This window comes from Gopherus evgoodei, chromosome 2, assembly GCF_007399415.2.
Source record: "Gopherus evgoodei ecotype Sinaloan lineage chromosome 2, rGopEvg1_v1.p, whole genome shotgun sequence".
In the NCBI taxonomy this organism is placed as follows: Eukaryota; Metazoa; Chordata; order Testudines; family Testudinidae; genus Gopherus; species Gopherus evgoodei.
This window is the reverse complement of record NC_044323.1, coordinates 7,093,150-7,114,432: the sequence shown is the minus strand read 5'-3', so window position 1 is coordinate 7,114,432 and position 21,283 is coordinate 7,093,150. Positions and strand designations below refer to the sequence as shown.

At 47.2% G+C, this 21,283-nt stretch overlaps 1 protein-coding gene across 6 annotated transcripts in view; it reads right to left on the bottom strand.

The window, feature by feature from the left end:
* Window positions 1-3,401: 3,401 nt before the first annotated feature.
* The window catches only part of CCDC13 (coiled-coil domain containing 13), a 40,214-nt gene continuing 22,332 nt past the window's right edge, over window positions 3,402-21,283 (bottom strand). For 5 of the 6 annotated variants that reach the window (XM_030549915.1, XM_030549913.1, XM_030549917.1 and 2 more), the window contains 6 exons: window positions 21,062-21,207; window positions 12,822-12,905; window positions 11,834-11,962; window positions 9,098-9,252; window positions 6,248-6,362; window positions 3,402-5,530 (listed from right to left, as the gene is read on the bottom strand). In XM_030549915.1, the coding sequence (XP_030405775.1) occupies window positions 5,371-5,530; window positions 6,248-6,362; window positions 9,098-9,252; window positions 11,834-11,962; window positions 12,822-12,905; window positions 21,062-21,207 (789 nt within the window). In that variant the 3' untranslated portion in view covers window positions 3,402-5,370. The remainder of the gene's footprint in view (window positions 5,531-6,247; window positions 6,363-9,097; window positions 9,253-11,833; window positions 11,963-12,821; window positions 12,906-21,061; window positions 21,208-21,283) is intronic. The other variant, XM_030549916.1, reaches the window with a different exon arrangement.

Here is a 21,283-nt window from a genome sequence, read left to right as displayed (position 1 = left end):
CAGGATTTATGTACGAGGACGCCATCCTGTCCTGTGGGATCAGCAAGCTTTACAAGCTACCATGGCAGAGGTGAGGATGACAAGAGAAACCCAATACTCCTCTTGGCCTGGACAGAGCTTAATTTAGAGCATCGTGGCTCGGTTACAGTTTTTTCCATTTGCATCCTCTCTTCATTCCTCTTGTGAACATAGCAACTGCCCCCTGCTTGTGCAGTGGCAGCAGCTGCTGCGTTGGCTGCAGTTTGGTCTGTAAATGCAATATGAACTCACATGCATGGAGAGCCCCAACTTTTCATCCCTAAATTACCCAATGAGGTGGGCTAAAGCCTGCAGCTCTTATCCAGGCAAAACGTCAGCAGAAGAGCCTAGCCCGTTGCTGAACAAATGGAAGATGTCATCTCTCCCACTGTGCCCACACCTAGGCCTCGCTCAAATCCCTCCCACCTAGGGGATCATGTGGTCCCTTCTGGCCCTAAACTCTGGGAATACAGGTCTGTCGCATCTTAGGCGCAATTAACATGCACAATTTCAGCTTTACGCCATTGGCAAAAACAAGAAAAAAAGAGAAAATAATTTAAATACTGTTTTTGTAGTGCAAGCGATTCCACCAATTACACTCAATGTAATTTTGACTATGCACGATTTTCGCTTTACGCGCTGACTGTGGAACGTAACCCCAGCGTAAGATGAGACAGACCTGTACACCTTTTTCCCTAGTGTGGCTGCATCCTTTTGGTGAGCTGGTTTACAGCAGTTGTTTTTTGAGGTAAGAGCGAACCTGGAGGAACAAACAGCTCAGCTGCTGGTGAGGATCAGGGTCTACAACATAAGCATTTACACAGAACCTACATGGCTATTGCCTGAATCTGGTGTCATCGCTGACATCAATGCAAAGTAAGCAGCTCAGTGATTTGATAGTGTTTTACACTCACTATGCACTGGTGTCAATGAAGGCACAAGGTGCAGGGCAACAGGCAGTCAAGCCCTAGTTTCAGAGCAATGTGCAAATGTGAGTCAATCCAGGCAACACGTGTGTGTGTGCTACAGCCAGCATATAGCTATAGATGAGGGACCCAAAGCAGAAGTCATATGCCAGAGGCCACAAAGAGAATCTAATTCAGAGCTGGGCTGAGACACCACGAGGTCCTGGCTTCCTGCCTTCTGCTCAGACCACACTTCTCTCTAATGTGATGCAGCAAATTCACAAGGTTCCCCAACAGAGAAGAATTACTGCTGAGTGAGTTACACCCGCTATTTTACCTTGGATCTGACTTTTTCTTTAAGGCGTATTGGAGTACTCTTCATAAAAAACCCCAAAGTATTTGGAAAAAATGCACATCTGCAAAACCCCGTCTCCCCATAACGTATCTCCTACGTTCACAAAAGGGACACAAATGTGCTAAATGAAAGTCCTCATAGTTCAAAGAAAAGGTTTAAATAATAAAACCTTAGGCCATGTGTTCACGGAATATGCTTACAAAAGCACATCGCTTCACATCAAACCATCTGCTGGAATCCTGCAGCCCTCTGAGCCATTCCACAACTCCGTATGTAGCTTGGGTGGGCTTCACAGCAGTTCTGGTGTGAGCCCCACTACCGAAGCACAAGGAAAGGAGGCAAACTCTTAGGAACATAAACCAGAAGAGGAGCCAACTTGCCTCTTGCGTGTACTGGTTTTATATGCTGACTTCTGTGGAAGGTGCTCCTGATTTACATCCCAGTGTAAACGAGAGCAGGATCAGGCTCAGAATCGCTAGAAGCAAGGTACAGACTTAAATTTAGCACCCAGCCACATGGCAAGGTTTCTGCATCTGAAGAGCTCTTGCTACAACTCAGCAAACTTTCTGGGTTTCTTTCCCCACTGTTGCAGATTCCCAAAATAGCAGAGTGTGAGCAGGAATGACTTCTCCTCCCACCTAATTCTATGTAATCATTGCTAGAGTGGAAATACACACATCAATGGCAATCTAATGGGGGTTTGGTACAATATGATTCAGCCTTCATTATCCAGACCTCCAGCTGTTCAAAATACCATTAACCAAAAGGGCTGTGTCCCCCGTGTTTATGATGGAACCTAATAATGTCGTCAGCTGTCCAGACCTTTCATGACATTTGGATATGGTAGATTGTACATGTTGTTGTTCTTAGGAGTCACAAGTGGCTCCATGATTTGCAGCACAAGCTCTCACAAGGGGGAGAATGTAGGACACAAACTGCCTCTTTCTTAGATTCCATTGCTAGAATGAATCTGGCCTAGCGTTCTTGCTATCCAGTCTATTCCTGCTGCCCAAGAGGGAGATAAAGCCAGCTCACAAGATGCAGAGCTTCCATGGGCTTCTGGGGCCCCAGAAGTCATATGCTTTGGTCAGGCTAAAGGCCACCCGTATTCAGAGTGGGTTCCTTTTTAAATACAGAGGGATTTAATTCTCTCACTGCTGGCTCACTATGTATCAGATGCACTTTACTCTAGAAAAATTAGACTGATCATGGCCAAATGTTTACAAATGGCCATTCACATTGCACCAGTAAAAGAGACATTGTACCCACAGCTGGACATTTGACGTTACTAGTCTGATCTAATATCTCACTGAAGAACAACACAGCCAGAAGGAGTTAATTAACTCATCGACTGACCCGACCCATGGGTGATCCTTAAGGATTGGTTAGGAAGATATGTAAACGAATAGAGCTTTGAAATGCAAGTCTGCATTGTTAGAGATCTCAAGGGTAGATATTTGCTCAGGTCTTGTGATGTAAGCAAACAAGTCTTGTCTATTGCTATAACTTTAATTCAAAGATCAAAAAAGGAATATTAACATTTATGATGATACTTGAGTAAAATGGCATTATTGTCTATGTGTCTCTTTGAAGGTTGTGGTAACCTGTATCTGAACTGTTTAATGGATAAATTAGCCTGTGCTGATTGCCAGGATGTTTGGAAGGAGAGTTAAGCCTATTGTTTTCTCAGGCCAAAAGGCTGCTGGAAATGTATAAGAACCCTGGGACACAATCCTATTTCATCTCAGATCTGCTTTGGGTTTCAAGAGGGGGAGACCTTAAGCCACGAGGACTGAGATCCCTAGTCATTGACTGGAATCACCTTGAATATGGACATTGGACTATAACCTATGGACTATTTCTAAAAGGACTTTTGGCAACTACAAGCTCACCTCTACTATGTATCTGAACCTCAAGAATTGAATTCAAGTCAGTCTGTATATTGATCTTTTAACCAACTCATTCTCTCTCTTCTTTTTTAATAAATTTTAGCTTACTTAATAAGAATTGGCTGTAGCATGTATTTTGGGTAAGATCTAAGTTATACTTCGACCTGGGTATGTGGCTGATCCTTTGGGATTGGAAGAACCTTTTCTTTTATATGATAAGATTTTCAGTAATCATCATCATATCTGACAGGTGTGTCTGGATGGAGGCCTGAGGCTGGGCACTTTAAGAGAACTGCAGTGTTTGGACTTATAAGTAACTAGTGAGGTACTGTAGAAGCTGTTCTGTGCTGGCTTGGTAAACCTAAGTATTGGAATAACCACCAATACTGGGGTTTATCTGGGGTTATTCTGGGGTTGGTCTGCCCCGTTCTGTTTGCAGTTCACCTAACTGAGTGATCTCAGCTGGCTCCACGGGCAGCCCCGTCACACACCAGTAAGAGAGACATTATACCCGCAGCTGGACATTCTTGGTGGTCATGTCTGGAAATCTGACTCAGCCTTGTGGGGCCAGATACTAAGCAGGTATAAACTGGCATAGCTCTGGTGGCTTCGAGGGAGCTACACTGACTTATGCCACCTAAGGATCTGGTCCAAGTTATTTAAGATCAACAATACATGCTGTTGGCACACTGATAAGAACCTGTATTTGTTCTTCTTGGAATATCCTCTCTAGGTATTTGAGTTGGGGAAAAATGGGATTCTCCCTAAAACTGAGCCCTCCTCATAGGGTCTGCAACATTTACGGAACTCTGGAAAATTCTCTCAGGGGTGAGTTTTTGATGCCAGCCAAAAGATCTGAAGACCAGAGGCTAGACTCTGATCTCACTAAATCTGGAATAACTGCATTGCCTTCTCTTGTTACTCCAGCCTTACAACAGGGTAAGTGGAATCAGAACCTGATCCCAGAATGAAGAAGTGAGTCCGTAGCTTGCTTCTGAAATGCATGATGGTGAATCCTCTTTTCACCTACTGTTCTGGATAGCGTTAGACAAGCTTCATGCCCGTGGAATGAAACACTTAAATCAAAACGAGACATGCAAGCTAATGGGAAAGGGAAGAGAAGCTGCTTTCAAAAAAGGCTCTAAATGTTAAGAAACAGAGCAACGCTATCCAAAAGCCACTTAATACCCAGTTCCCATGCTCCACTTTTGCTGGCAATCTCTGCTGTTGGCTCCATGCTGGCAGGCTGCCTGTTGATACCTAATTGGCTTGCAGCTGATGTCACTTGTCTTGCTGACTAAAGCACCGGACTACAAGGATACTGGAGAGACAGACTAGTATTTTCAGATCAAAACTCCTAGTCACTTTAGTTGGGGGACACCACCAGTGTGGTTGGTTTTTTTTCCAGTGTCTTTGCTGCTGTTGATTCCAAGAGAGACCAAGAGCTGAACTGCATGGTAAATGTGAGAGAGCAGGCAAGACGGTGTCTTCAGCTGAGGTCCAGAGCTAGCAGAGATTACCCTGAAGCAAGTCTGACTGATCTTGGAGGTAACCTGAAAGCCCCACCTACCTGCGGAAGCAATCCTGCCACAGCCAACACAAACAGAGCACTCAGAGCCAGGACAGACAAAGAGCAAATTCCATGCCAAGTTCATTGCAGACACTGGTAAGCAGAGCTAACCGACCTGTTCAGTGCATGGGTACCACAGTGATGAGTGCTATTAAAAAAATCCACCTTAGATAAATATCAGTGTGCTGCTTCTGGCAACTTTTTAAATTAATTAAAGAAACTTAACTTTAGCCCCTCGGTTTCATAAAGCAGAACTTGAGGATGAACTCAGTATGGTGAAAAATGTCCTATATTTACAGATAAACAGAGTAGCATTCAGATATAGGGCCTGATTCAACAAACTCCCACTGCAACCCATGGGAGTTTTGCCCATATTAAGACTACAGCATTGACACTCCACAGTGTGCAAACAATTGCATGGACAGTATTAAAAGGTTACGAGAACTCATTTCTTGCTGACTCTTACCGCCAGGAATTTGCTGAAATATTTCTCACTCTCTCCTGCAAGTGCTAAGGAAATAAAACAATCCGGGAGAACAGCTACATAATGACACCTCGGCTGCATTTCAAATCACTGGCGCCATTGCTGGATTCCCCTCTGCTGCACTCTAAAAGTATTTTGAATGTCCTGCTTTAATTCTTCTCTTGCTTCTGCTGCCTCAAAGCTTGTAGGAAGATCTCCTTCACCTGGCCCATTGTCTCTTGGTACAATTTGAAGTCTTCTTCTTTCATGTTCACAGTGCTCTCCAGGGCGGTCTTCAAGGCTTCATTCTCATCCAGCTGGATTGTAAGCCTATGTGAATGCAAAGGGGAAATTTTCATTCCAACTGCAGTGCGCTGGAGCAAACGGGAACTGTGCATCAGCCGCAAGGAAAGACACACATGCTGGCTGGGAATCTTACAACAGGAGTGAGAAATATCAGGCTTTTGTTTCCCATCCCCTTGATACAAAGGGGGATATTCTGAAGTCAGGATTCTTTACCCTGATATTGCTGAGAACTATTTTGCCAGTGACAAACATCCAACTCCCATTAATATGCATCAGATCAATGGATAATAAAAGGCTCCTTTCTTCTTAGTAGTTTACGTCTACCTAGCATTCCTGAATCTGTGTTCATATAATTAGTATGAGATTTTAAGCCTCTGATGCCAGAAGCTGGGAGTGGATGACAGGACATGGATTACTTGATAATTGCCCTGTTCTGTTCATATCCTCTGAAGCATCTAGCCCGGGGCCACTGTCAGAAGACAGGATACAGGGCTAGATGGACCACTGGTGTGACCCAGCATGGCCGTTCTTATGCTGCTGTCAGAGTCCCGCCAACAAAGACAAAAGCACGGGGTAAATCAGAGAAGCTCCACTGGAGCAGATTTACACTCACTGAGGATGTGGCCCAGAGAATCATGACTCTAAAAGTGGGGTTGGTTTAATCTACATGAGGATGGGCTAATTTCAGCCCCATTTCAAATAAGTTGAAAGTGATACAGAATACGAAAAGAAAAACCATACCTTGTAGTCAGTTCTTCTATCTGAGATTTTAGTGGCACCCCTGAGAGCTGCGCTGCAGTGAGATCTTTCCTATCGCTCGCAGTCAAGGTATGTCTGGAGCTATTAGCAGACTGACCTGTAAATTTAATCACAGCATGGAGTTCTGTTACGGGACAAAGGCAATTCTTTGCAGTCAACAGCACACAGCTTTACCTTAGAACTCAAGAGATGGAGGATAAATAATAGGAGAGGTTTGGTTAATCTGAGCACATGCATTCATTTAATGTAAACACATAGGGCAGATTTCTGTAATCTCCTTTCAGGGAAATTGTAAACATGATCAGTGGTGAGTTGAGTGGGGGGGGGGAGGGAGAGAGAGAGAGTAAAGAAAGAATAAAATTATTCTATATAAAATAATGTGCAAGTGTCCAAACCCCTGGGAGGTGTGAACGGAATGTGATTATTTGTTAAACTCATCTTGAAACTGTATTTCACTCAGTACTACAGTGACTGGTGCTCTCTAAATGTCCGAGAGAAATCAATATCGGTGTGTTAAACACAGAGACCGGTTTCATAATGGACTTTGGGATCTTCGGAATGAAAGCAGTTATGGCATCAGTTCAGGAAAGTGCTTAAGCATGTGCTTAAAGTTACATGCTTTCCTGAACTGGGGCCTGTATGAACATGGATGTTCCAACAATTAAAAAAGACAGGAAAACTCATTGCCAAAGCAATTCTGAAAGGTGCTAGGTCTTGATTCTTCCTTTTGGAAGTGCAGCAAATTGGTGAGTGGGGAGGGAAGTAAAATACATGAAAAAAAAATACTGGTTACATTGCCCAATGGAGAAGGTGCCTTTGTCCTGCTATCTTATCTTAGAGAACTGATCAGCAAACGCGACAATCATTACCTATATCCCCACTGGATTTTACTCAGCAAACTGCTCTCCATTTTTTTTTCTTTGAACAAGGAAAAACAAAAACAGGAGCAATTTTCGAGACGAACAAAGGTGTTGCTTTTGTATTATGCCAACAATGCTCTGCTAGCACTAGTACCTAAATTCTCTGCTTGTGAGAGAATAAAAACATTAACATTTACAATTAGATCAGCCCTTCCCAATTCAGCACTTTGAGAAAGGAAAGGGAACTGAACATTAATGGGTACTGTAGTCTCTCTTTTATGCAGTTGGTTTTCCTGAATTATCTGGCAGAAACGCCATTAGGAGAAACTAAGTTCTCAGCTAAAGGGGTATTTTTAAGATTTGTCGATTTGCTGCTTGTAGGAACTCCAGAGTGTGTTGAATCATTAGGAGGGTTCGAGAACAATTTGAAAACAAAACAAACAAGAAAAACAGACTCTGGTGTATAGGGTTGCAATCCATTCAGGTTATGGACTAGACCCAGAGCCTCAAAGGTATTTTCAGGGTCCCTGTTCCCATTGATTTCCATACCTTTATGAACAAATTCCTGTCATTTAATAGCAATGATACTAGTCTTTATTTAAACAGAATGCTGATTAGGTCCCAAAGTATACAGTGATAATGAGCTAACTTTTAATATACACAGAACCTTTCATCCCAAAGTGCCTTGCAAACTGATATACATAGGCTGTGCTCCATCCAAGTATGAAATGCCGACAGCTCTGGGGTGAAGCACAAAACCGGTAAGAGCACAATAACTGGATAAAATAGCTTAGGACAGGAAGAGCAGATTCCATCTCTATTTGTGACTGCAGGGGAAATTTAAGTGGGTAGCATATAGTAATACATCTAAGGGCACAAGTGGTCAGGACCTCTGTTTTAGATCTCCTCCAACAGACAGCCCCTTCAGCACCACAATCCACTCTAATAGTTTATGGGGACATGGACTCAGAGGGAAAAGAGCAACATCCAGTGAATAACCAACACCACTCCCTTCATCATACAGATGTGCCGTTTAGAGCTCTCTCAGCTAAATATGGACCTGACCAAGTACACCACACTCAGATCAGATGAACTGCAGAGAAATGTGCTATGGCCACAGTAGAATCTCTCCCTTCCATCAAAACCAAGCAAACTACTCCAGGCCTAAAGAGCAAAAGGAAGTTTGTGTAGGGAGAGGAGAGAGAGAGACAATGTACAGAGAACATAATGAACTAGTTAGGCAAGAAGGAGAGGAGTTCCTTACCAAAGAGACGTTCTGATCCCTATATAACATCCTCTATATATTTCAAGTATGTACAAAGAGGGAAACTATTGTAAAAGTTTCCATAAGAATATATACAGTTTTATTGTTTTTAGACATTTTATAGGATTACAGTCCATAAGTAATAAATGAATCTAATCAAGGAAATAAAAATTTTACAATCCACAAAGAGCTTTTCTTCTTTAACTATGTTAGTGAGGCTTTCATATTTATAGCAGCAGATTATCATGTTTTAGTGGTAATAAATGACACAGGATCTAATTACTTCAAAACCAGCAATAGTTTTTCATAGACACTGACAGGCCTTAAATTGGGATGTATCATTTAATTCTGTTCTCAATTTAACCTTCAGCTAAACCTTTCAAGCAAAAGAGCATAGAGAATACAGTGCTAGAATTGGTGGCAGTGCATAGCAGCTTCAGGTTTCCTCTGTAGGCCCTGATCCTGCCAAAGCTTGCATACTGTGGGTGAAATCCTGGCCCCACTGAAGTCAATGGCAAACTCCCCAAATGGGGCCAGAATTTCTTCAGTAGTAGTTCCATTGGCTTCAGCAGAACTTTAGTGCATGAAGTTAAGCACACATATATGTCTGCACAAGCTCAGGGTTCTAGAAGTTATTCACATCTCCTGGCTGCCAAATGCGGAAGTTGATTAGGTGACTGGCACTCTCTATACCATGCCACTCCTCACCTGTTTTGTTCCTCGGGAGGGGTTTCTGGCTGTTTGCATTCTTCCCTGCATCCATTTTCATTTTTTCAAGATGCTGCTCCAAAATGACTGATCGACGTCGCTCTTCTTGAAGCTTCTTCTCAGCTTCCAAAACTTTATCACTGCTTTCGACCACCCTGATGTTCAAAACAAGTGGTTCAGTTTTTTATATTTAGGCTATCAGGACTCTCGTACTGTCCAGTGTTAGTTTCAAATTCTGCCCTTGGATGCACAGCTCACAATAAGATGAATGGATACATGCACTAGTCTCCCAAGGGCAGATATCCAGATATTCACCCAAAAGGCATCGGCCACGTTTGCAAGATGGAGTTAGCTAATGAGCATGGGGTTCAGTTATACATTATAAAGAATTGTTTTACTGATGGAAGTTGACCAGGTCCCTCAGCAATGGACACCACTGTAAGCTTCCCATACAAATACCCACTGATGTTGCAGGTTGTTGATGGCCGACCAATAACTGTATCAGTAACAAACTGCTTCTATTTTTAATACATTGGACTAGCATAGAAGCAAAGTAGTAAAAATGATCTAAAAGCATTATCTGATATTTACTTGTTCTGGTTTCCTATGTAAATAGTGAAGATTTCCACAAGCATCTCCTTGAAATGAAGAGAAACTCATAGCCTTTAAGGCCAGAAGGGACCATAACGATCATCTACTCTGACCTCCTGCATGCTGCAGGCCACAGAACCTCGCCCACCCACTCCTGGATGTTGCCTTTTATTAGCTCAGCCACCAGAAAGTACTTTGAAAAAATGTGCATGGGACTAAAGGCAATTAGACACCATGAGACTTTACACAGCGATGGTATTAAGAATGCAGTTAATGGGCAGCATGCAGTGCTGAGCTGTTGAAGGTCATTCAGTGGGAACATGTCTTTACTTCATAGTTAACCCATGCAGCATTTTAAACGATTAATCAGAAAATCTCACACAAGACCACAGGAGCTGCCAAACTGCATCAGACCAATGGTGTATCCTACCTAGGGCTGTGGCTGATACCAAATGATTCATGGCAAGTTGTCAAAACTATGATGAACCTCACCTATTGTATAGTGCTATACAAAGGAAGAGCAATTTCCTTCTTGACCTCTGGGAGTGATCGCTGCTTACTTCTTGAAGCAATAGATTTGGTTATTTTTATCACTCCCTTAGCATGCATAGCTAAAAGTGTTATAATAAGCATAAAATTATACAGTTCCTTTAGCAATCCATCCAGAGTAGGAGAGACTCTGACCTCTTGTGGCAGTGAATCTCCATAGGCTGCCAACATACTGCATAAAATAGTACATCTTTTTAGTGGTTCTAAATTCACTGCCCTTTCATTTAATCGAGTGTCCCCTAGTTCTCATATTAGACAGAAGGGGGGAAAGTGAGGGACTGATCCGTTTTTTCAACAGCCTCCACTAATATGAATAACTCAAATCAAGTCCCCCCAGCTGTTCTCCTTTCCAAAATCAGGGTTCAATCCTGCAAATATTTACTATTGAGTGTAGTCTCATTGACTTCAGAAAGTACCATGTTCAGTGTTTAAGGGTTTGCACAATGGAGTCCTATATCATGGCAATCTGTGCAGTCTCTCATCAAATCCCACTTATCTAACCACTTCCATTGCTCTTTTTTGACCTTAGCCTCATCTACATTACTTGAGTTTAAGCAACCTATCCCCCAAGCGTGTGTGTGGGGGCTAATCATTTCTCTATATATTAATGGTAAAAATATTAATGGAACTATATATTATCATCCAGAGGTCTTGTAAGTGAATTTTGTGAGACTTTTGCAATAAGTCTTGGGAGAGCCCATGATAATGTGTGATGATTGTGGAATTGCAGAGTCACCATTACATGGCATACATCAACCTTAGCTGTGAATTTCATTGACTCTGGTGTTTTTGATCATTATTTCATGTTAATTTGAGCCTAATACTGAAAACACTTACACATTTATCCTTACCTACTCAAGCAGTCCCTTGAAGTCATTGGGATTGCATGTGTGAGTACAATTGCCTGTGCGTGTTTGCAGGCTTGGCCTGTAAAGAAACAGTGAGTGACACCTACCTTTTCAAAAGGTTGAAATTATATATAACTGTCTACAGTGGAATGCACAGACCAAAATATAGGCAAGTGGAATAACACACAATAGTCAATGTAAAATAAGTAAAGAAAGCAAACAAACTTACTGCATTACAAAGCAGACAAAAATTTAGTGTGTATACTAGAGAGAGTCTAGGGGTAAGAGCATAGGACTGGGGATCAAAACTTCTGGATTTTATTCCTGTGCAAAAAAAACAAAAAAAAAAAAACAAAAAAAAACCCACATCTTAAATGTTTCTAAAAAGCAAAGGGTATGTTAATTTCACCCTCTTATAACTCAATCAGATTAATGGGTTTTACTAAAACTTTCAGCAAAAAAAAGCATTGCCATTACATTGAAGCGATGCATGGGAAATATTAGCTGAAAAGAAGAATTACTGAGAAAGTTAGAACATAAGAATAAGAACATAATAATTAATTTAGTAATTTACTATATGGTGAGCAAAGCAAAAAGCACCCACTAAAAACAAAATATCACACCAACTATATCTGATGGCATGCTGGGTTACATACTACAGAGCCTTTCAAATGCCTGTAGGTCTAAAGATTTTTTAACCACTAGATATAATAATATCACAAAGGGAAATATCAAAATCAGCTGCTACCTTTTCTGCAGGACAGTGACTAGTTCTGTGAGTCTCTCTCTTTCCACCTCAGCAGCATGGCAAAGCGCCTTGTATTCTATGATCTGCGTCTGCAACACTTTCAGATCTGGGCTCTCGGTGTCAGCAACCCTAAGAAACAGCAAAAACTTTAGGGATCGGTTTATTTCCCATGACTGAAAGCAACTGAAGCAAAGACAGGCTTGAAAAATGTACCAAATGCCTACTAGCCTGGGGATTAAGCCTACTAGCCAAGGTACAAAATAGAGGTGCCCCAAATCTCTGCGCCCCCAACTCCAACCACCACCCAACCTGCCCTATGTAAATAAAACAGTTGTGCGACTTCACTTGGAAGGGCCTCCCACCTCTCGCTGGCTAATCTTCTTTCTCCCACTTCAAATCTCTCTCTTAAAACCACAGGTCTTTTGTTAAACCTTCCAGCACGGATCTATTCACCAACACCTGCTCCCATCCCAGCATTACAACCCATTGTAGTGAGACTGTCCTTGTACTTGCAAAGCACTGGGCATACCTACGACCATCTATTAAATAACAAAATTTCGGTTAGCAATGATTTTCCCCAACAGAAGAGCTTCAAACATTACTGCAGGGAATGCATTCTTTTGCTTGCAATCTGATGCAAGAAGCCAGGCAGATTTCCCAGGTACCCCATCATGCGCTTCCCTTATTTTCTCTCCCACTGACATACACACGAATGTCTAGGGCTCATGCCTGTACTGCGAGCACTGGGAGGTGGGATAGAAACCCAGCATTTATTTTCAGAAACTAAGAGAACACAAACAAGAGCCAGCCTGAGTCAAAACACTGTGATGTGATCAACTAGAGAGAAGCTTTTCTGCTACGAAGATCAGGGTCCTCACTAGGTTTAGGGTCATTAGGTGATGCAGATAGAGCTAAGAGTATGCAGGGCTGTGTCTGGTGGGTTTCAATGGAATTCTCCCCACACCTATACAAAAGACTGTAAACATACCTCCCAGATGTGACACTGTTACTTGGAGGCGAAGGCTTTGTCGCTGCAGATTCTACAAGTGCGTGCCCCAACTTAGACACAGTGCTATGAGAAAGAAAACAAAAAACTCTACATCAGCGGTGTAATAAAGTTTGAGAACCTCTGCTCCAAATAAAGACCTAGGTCTGGTACTGTCTGTGGTCCTACAACGTGTGTTCATCACTGCCCTCTACTGGATAGAATGTCAGACCAGCTTATGTGCATGCGATCATGTGTCCCCCCTCTTGCAACTGCAGCCAACAGAAGGGGTTCGGTTAGCCACCATGCTACAGAACAAGCACAAATCTCTCATGGGAGACAGCTGGTTAATCCATTCCAAGACTAGGTAAGGCTAGTAATGACAACAGTGCTATAACTGAGCACAAATTAAGTATTTCAGGTTTGGAATTCCCTAGGGTTGTCTGTATCTCCTCTTTACAGCATTTTTCATTTGATCTTTTCTGTAAGTAAAAGAAGATACACTTTTAATTTTTGTTAAATAAATGGAAAGGATTGTTCATCAAAATATTAATAGTAAGGGAGTGAGCAGTGCCCACTAAGCTAACAACGGCTCTTGCAGGGCTTGGCTTCGTTCAGTGCACACCTGGGTATATACACCTCTACCCTGAAATAATGCGACCCGATAGAACATGAATTCTGATATATCACAGTAAATCAGTGCTCCAGGGGGGTGGGGCTGAACACTCCAGCGGATCAAAGCAAGTTCGATATAATGCGGTTTCACCTATAATGTGGTAAGATTTTTTGGCTCCCGAGGACAGTGTTATATCGAGGTAGAGGTGTAAATGTTTTCTTTACATAGCTATGGTAGTCATGCGTGTTAGGCTAAAGTTAATGCATTGCACTTGGGTGCTTTTATAAAGTGCTTAACAAAGTCAAGAAGCTTCCTTAGCCTAATTTTACTGGTGGCCTTCCTCCTGTGAAGAAAGAGTTGAAGCAATTTGGATAATATACAGATAATATACAAGTTTGCCACCTAAAAGCACAAAAACTTGTTTGGGGGAGTTACAAATGAGAGAATCAAAATCATAGGGGCGATACCACTGGAGACCCTTCCACTCCATAATAAACCACGGCTTATGGGAATCATGGCTGTACCAACAGTGTGGGGGGAAGTGCTTTAGCTGCAGAAGGACCTTTCGGTCTTTTCTAAGCTACAAGCCAGTACAAAGCAATATGCTCACAACACACACAAAGATTCTGATCCTGCTTCCATTAAAGTCTATGCAAAAAAAGACGGTTACTCACCTTTGTAACTGTTGTTCTTCGAGATGTGTTGCTCACATCCATTCCAGTTAGGTGTGCGCGCCGCGCGTGCACGTTCGTCGGAAACTTTTTACCCTAGCAACTCCAGTGGGCCGGCAGGTCGCCCCCTAGAGTGGCGCCGCCATGGCGCCTGATATATACCCCTGCTGGCCCGCCCGCTCCTCAGTTCCTTCTTGCCGGCTACTCCGACAGTGGGGAAGGAGGGCGGGTGTGGAACAGATGTGAGCAACACATCTCGAAGAACAACAGTTACAAAGGTGAGTAACCGTCTTTTCTTCTTCGAGTGATTGCTCACATCCATTCCAGTTAGGTGAATCCCAAGCCATACCTAGGCGGTGGGGTCGGAGTGAGAAGTAGCGGCATGGAGCACTGCAGATCCGAAGGCCGCGTCCTCTCTCGACTGCTGGACCAGGGCGTAGTGGGAAGCAAAGGTGTGGACCGATGACCAGGTCGCTGCCCGACAGATTTCCTGGATGGGCACACGGGCAAGGAAAGCCAGCGACGACGCCTGCGCCCTGGTGGAGTGCGCAGTCACACGGCCCGTAGGAACATGAGCCAAGTCATAGCAGGTCCTGATACAGGCCGTTACCCACGAGGATAACCTCTGCGAGGAAATGGGAAGCCCCTTAATGCGGTCCGCTACTGCCACGAAAAGCTGGGGGGATTTGCGGAACGGTTTGGTCCTCTCCACATAAAACGCGAGAGCCCGACGGACATCAAGCGAGTGGAGTTGTTGCTCCCTGCGTGAAGAATGAGGTTTAGGGAAAAAAACTGGGAGGAAGATCTCCTGGTTGACGTGGAAGGCTGAGACCACCTTGGGGAGAAAGGCAGGGTGCGGTCTCAGCTGCACCTTATCTTTATGGAAGACTGTATACGGGGGATCTACCGTGAGAGCCCGGAGTTCCGACACCCGTCTAGCTGAGGTAATAGCTACTAAAAAGGCAGTCTTCCAAGAAAGATAGAGCAGGGAGCAAGTAGCTAACGGCTCAAAGGGGGGCCCCATGAGCTGAGACAACACCAGGTTAAGATCCCAGGTAGGGGCAGGGGGTCGGACGTTAGGGTATAGACGTTCCAGCCCCTTAAGGAATCTAGTCACCGTCGGGTGAGAGAAAACGGAGCGGCCATCCCCACCCGGGTGAAAGGTGGAGATAGCCGCCAGGTGGACCCGACCCGCAAGGACGATATCGCCAGGCCCTGTTGCTTAAGGGACCAAATATAGTCCAAAATATTGGCCACCGAAACTTCCATCGGGAGGAAACCCCTCTCCGTGCACCAACAGGAGAAACGCTTCCACTTGGCCGAGTACGTCGCTCTAGTGGAAGGCTTCCTGCTGCCCAAGAGTACCTCACGTATCGGGGTGGAGCAGCGCAACTCAGAACTGGTCAGCCACGCAGGAGCCACGCTGCTAGGTGCAGCGACTGGAGGTCCGCGTGACAGAGAGTTCCGTGGTCCTGGGTGATCAGGTCCGGGTGAAGGGGCAGGGGAACTGGGTCGGCTATGGCCAGGTCCAGCAACATGGGGTACCAATGTTGCCTGGGCCACGCCGGGGCTACCATGATCACGCGGGCCCTGTCCCTGCGCACCTTCAGAAGGACCCTGTGGACCAGTGGGAACGGGGGGAACGCGTAGAACAAGTGGGTCGTCCACGGAATAAGGAAGGCATCGCCTATAGACCCGGTTTCCCGGCCCTGAAAGGAGCAGAATGCCTGGCATTTCCTGTTCCCCCTGGACGCGAAGAGGTCCACGCGGGGACAACCCCACCTCTGGAAAATCGAGAGGGCAACGTCCGGGCGGAGGGAACATTCGTGCACGAGGAAGGATCTGCTCAGGCGGTCCGCCAGCGTGTTCCGTACTCCAGGGAGGAAGGAAGCCATGAGGTGAATGGAGTGGGCTATACAAAAGTCCCAGAGTCGCATCGCCTCGTGACATAGGGGAGAGGATCTGGTGCCACCCTGCTTGTTGATATAGTACATGGTCGTCGTGTTGTCGGTAAATACCGCGACACAACGACCCCGAAGCTGGTGACAGAATGTTTGACAAGCAAGGCGGACCGCTCTCAACTCCCACATGTTGATGTGTAGCTCCACCTCCTGTGGGGACCACAGGCCCTGTGTCCTCAGGGTTCCCAGGTGGGCCCCCCAGCCGAGATCTGAGGCATCCGTCGTTAGGGACACCGAGGGCTGGGGTGGGTGGAATGGGAGCCCCGCACACACGACGGACTGGTCTAGCCACCAACTGAGAGAATCCAACACCCCCTGGGGGATTGTGATCAGCATGTCTAGTGACTGCTTTGCGGCCAGCAATGTGCGATGAGCCAAGACTGGAGGGGCCTCATGCGGAGCCGTGCATACCCGGTCACAAATGTGCAGGCTGCCATATGGCCTAACAGGGTTAGACATGTCCGTATCGATGTCAGGGGGGCTGCCAGCAAGCGCTGAACGATCGCCGACAACGACTGGAACCTCGGCAATGGCAGAAGGGCCCTGGCCACGGTGGAGTCCAGGACGGCCCCAATGAACTCCACCCTCTGCGAGGGGAGCAGGGTGGACTTGTCCACGTTGATCATGAGGCCCAAGGTAGCAAACAGGCCGGTGATCCTGCGGACGTGGCTGCAGACCTGCAGCTCCGACGTGCCCCGAATTAACCAATCGTTGAGGTAAGGGAACACGTGAACGCGACTGCGCCGAAGATGTGCCACAACGACGGCCATGCATTTTGTGAATACCCTCGGAGCCGTAGAAAGGCCAAATGGGAGGACCGCAAATTGGTAGTGAAGGCGGCCGACCACGAACCGAAGGAAACGTCTGTGGTGTGGCCATATGGCAATATGAAAATAAGCGTCCTGCATGTCGAGGGCGGCATACCAGTCTCCAGGATCCAGGGATGGGATAATGGTCCCCAGGGATACCATGCGGAACTTCAACTTCACTAGATATTTGTTGAGCTCTCGCAGGTCGAGGATAGGCCTGAGGCCTCCCTTGGCCTTGGGGATCAGAAAGTAGCGGGAATAAAACCCCTTGCCCTTCTCGTTCTCCGGAACCGCCTCTATAGCTCCTTTGTTGAGGAGCGTCTGTACCTCCTGGCGGAGGAATTGCTCGTGAGAGGGGTCCCTGAAGAGGGACAAGGATGGGGGGCGGGAGGGAGGAATGATACAAACTGCAGACGGTATCCCGTCTGCACCGTGCGTAAGACCCAGCGGTCGGATGTTATCCGGGACCACGCCTGGAGGAAAAACGAAAGGCGGTTGGAAAACGGGGGGGAAGGATCCATGGGGGATTCTGGTATTACGCTCTCGAGCGCACCTACAAAACGAAGGCTTGGGTCCAGGTGGGGCTTTAGAGGAGCTTTGGTTTTGCCCCCCTTGATTGCCCGACGGCCTGCGCCTGCCATTTCTGCCGCGGCGCCTATTAAGGTCCTGCCGCTGGCGGAACTGGGGGTATGGCCGATGCTGCTGCTCTTGCTGCGGTCGGAAGGGTCTGCGTTGCGTCCCAGGCATGTGCATACCAAGGGAGCGCATAATGACCTGATTGTCCTTAAGACTTTTCAGTCTGGGGTCTGTCTTCTCCGAGAACAGGCCCTGGCCTTCGAACGGGAGGTCCTGGATGGTGTATTGGAGCTCCGGTGGAAGGCCAGAAACCTGAAGCCAGGAGATGCGGCGCATCGTCACCCCCGAGGCGAGGGTACGGGCAGCCGAGTCTGCAGCGTCCAAGGAGGCCTGCAACGAGGTTCGTGCAACCTTCTTGCCCTCGTCAAGAATCGCCGCAAATTCTTGACGCGCCTCTTGTGGCAGCAGCTCTTTGAACTTATCCGCTGCCACCCAAGAGTTAAATGCGTAGCGGCTAAGAAGGGCTTGCTGATTGGAAACCCTGAGCTGAAGGGCCCCAGCCGAATAAACCTTGCGGCTGAGGAGGTCCATACGCCTGGCCTCCTTGGATTTGGGGGCTGGGGCTTCCTGTCCGTGACGCTCCCTCTCGTTCACCGACTGTACCACCAGGGAACATGGTGTCGGGTGAATATGGAGGTACTCATAGCCCTTGGAGGGGGCCATGTACTTCCTTTCGACGCCCCGTGCAGTAGGGGGGATGGAGGCCGGCGATTGCCAGATCGTATTGGCGTTGGCCTGGATCGTCCGAATGAAGGGTAGGGTGACCCTGGTGGGAGCATCGGAGGAGAGGATGCTGACGACGGGGTCCTCGATCTCAGAGACCTCCTCAGCTTGCAGGCTCAGATTCTATGCTACGCGCCTGAGGAGGTCCTGATGTGCCCTGAGATCTAGCGGAGGAGGGCTATTAGAGGAAGTGCCAGCCACCGCCTCATCGGGAGAAGACAATGAGGAGACCCCTGGCAAGAGAGTGTCCAGCGGGGGGTCCGCCTCAGCCCTCGCCTCTGGCTCAGGAGGGAGATCAGGGTCCTGTTGCTTTGACCCGTCCTCCCCGTCCGGGGAGGGAGGGGGGCGAGACAACGACGCCTCCGGTGCCCTGTGCTCTGCCGTTGCAGGCCTAGGAGGAAGCTGTTGGGGGCCCTGGGCTTGATGGTACGCCCAGGGTGTCCAGAACCCCCACTGTTGCGGACCCTGGTCCTGTTGCGGAGGATATTGAAAAAGGGCCGCTTGTCTGTCAGTGCCCAGCACGTATACACTGTCCGCCTGCGATGACACCGACGGCTGTCTGGAAGGCCATGGAGGGGCCGACCGCGGCTGGTAAGAGTCTCCGCATCCTGGCGCCGAAGATGTTCTCGGTGCCGGGGACCGGTACTGAGAGTCATACCGGTGCTGGGATCGGGACCGGGGTCTGTCTTGGACTCGGTGCCGGGATCGGGACCGGTACCGGCCGCTGCCTCGGTGCCGGGATCGGGACCGGGACCTACCACCGACGCGGTGTCGAGAGGTTGACCGGGACCGGGACCTGCCACCAGCTTGGTGCCGGGAGGTCGACCGGTGCGCTGATCAACGGCGGGACTGGCTCCTAGAGTCCCGGTGCCGGTATCGGCGGCTGGAACCAGACCGTGACCATCTGGAGGCCGATCGGTGCCGCGAGTACGACCGGTACCGCCGAGGGGAGCGGTGCCGGGACTGCGAGCGGCGGCGGGATCTTGAGCGACCATGGTGTCAGGATCTCGACAGCGAGCGTGAGTCCCGAGACGGCGCTGTCATCATAGGTTTGCCCCTGGACGCTACCCGCACCGGAGGTACCGGGGGTGGAGGCTGAGTTGACTCAGTCAGGGCAATGAGGTCCCGTGCCGAGGCGAAGGTCTCTGGCGTCGATGGGACCAATAGCTCAACCCCAGATCTTATGGGGGATCTCGGCGGGACCGGACTTGACGGACCCTCTGGGCCCGGAGTCGACGGTGCCGGTAGCGCCGCGGCAGATGTCAGTGCCGGGCGCTCCACTCGAGTCTGCCTGGATGGAGTTGCAGACTTCGAGGGTCTTGCTTCTGCACCCGGTGCCGGGGAAGGTCGGTGCCGGGGAGTCTTTCCGGTGCCGGCACGATCCGGTGCCCGTGTCGAGATGACGGCCTGCGAAGCTGCCGGGTCGAGTGCCGCTTCCATGAGGAGAGTCCTAAGTCTCTGGTCTCTCTCCTTCTTTGTTCTAGGCTTAAAAGCCTTGCAAATGCGGCACTTGTCCGACCTGTGCGATTCCCCCAGGCACTTTAGACACGCGTCGTGCAGGTCGCTGGTCGGCATCGGCTTCTTACAGGCCGCACATTGCTTGAAGCCCGGCGAACCAGGCATGAGCCCGGTGCCGGGTGCCGGGAAGGGCTACGGCCCAAACCGGCTAACAAATATCTACAATATTATTTACACTATTAACTATATAACTAACTACACTTAACTACTAACTATCAAGCGTAGAACAAGGAGAGCTAGGGACGTGGAGGACAGCTATGCCGCGCTCCACAGTTCCAACGACCGACACGGCGGTAAGAAGGAACTGAGGAGCGGGTGGGCCGGCAGGGGTATATATCAGGTGCCATGGCGGCGCCACTCTAGGGGGCGACCTGCCGGCCCACTGGAGTTGCTAGGGTAAAAAGTTTCCGACGAACGTGCACGCATGGCGCGCACACCTAACTGGAATGGATGTGAGCAATCACTCGAAGAAGAACCTATCATTGACATCAAAGGAAGCAAGATCAGACCCAAATCTATCCACAACAAAAACGGTTACGTTTTATTTAATGACAACCCATTTGCTTCAACTATAACAGGTGCATGAGCAAGGAGATTTTATGAAAACCCTGGTGGCCTGAGTCTCAGTTGCACAAAGGCCCCTTTGTACCACACTAGCAGAGCACAGGAGCCTTTAAGTGGGTGATAACATAATTTACTCCCATTTGTATTGCACCTTTACACACTGCCAGAGTGTTGTAAAGCAGCTCAAGTGTGAATGAGAATCAGAGCCTGTATTTGTTGCAGAACGACCACGATAAACAAAAAGACAGCTCCTCAGGTAGGGTTGGTTGGTGGGTACTCAAGAAAAACAGCTTACTGGATGTCTTAAATCTTTCTAATTTCCATGAGGAAATCCTACCCAAAGCAGCTTTAGCAATTTATACAATACACAACTGATTTATAGCTTATGTAAAACAGAGTTTCATATTAATTTTCAAGGCCACCTACACAAGCCTGTCCATTAGCTGCCCGTTTTTTCCCAGTGAATAAAACCAAAGGCACTTAAGTCAACCATGGGAATATTATCTGAGTCAGAGAGAGAATGAGCTGTACTATAAACATGCCAAATGCATAATATCAGTGGATAAGTGGATTTTTCTGTGTCCCAGGACAAATGTCTCAGTGATAACATGATTAAGAGATTTCCTTATAATGCAAATGAGCTGCCACAGTCATCTTGAAGCTGCATTTGTGGTTTGGCCTGGCTGACAGTATGGCTTTGAGTAATTCATATTTATTTTAAAGACTTAAATTAAGTTTTTCTTACCGAGCAGACCCAATCCTTCCAACATGATCGCCTGCGGATGCTGGTGGTTTGATTAGAGCAAAACTCTGCTCTTCTAAGTGCTCTGAAGATGGTGTATCTGCAACATCTGAACCGCCCTCCTCAGTGGTCTCTTTCTTCTGATGCTGCTGGAGCAAAATGGAAAGCCCATCATGCTTTGTCCTAATGCAGCAGACCAGAACTGCACCCAGAGCTGATAGGTTG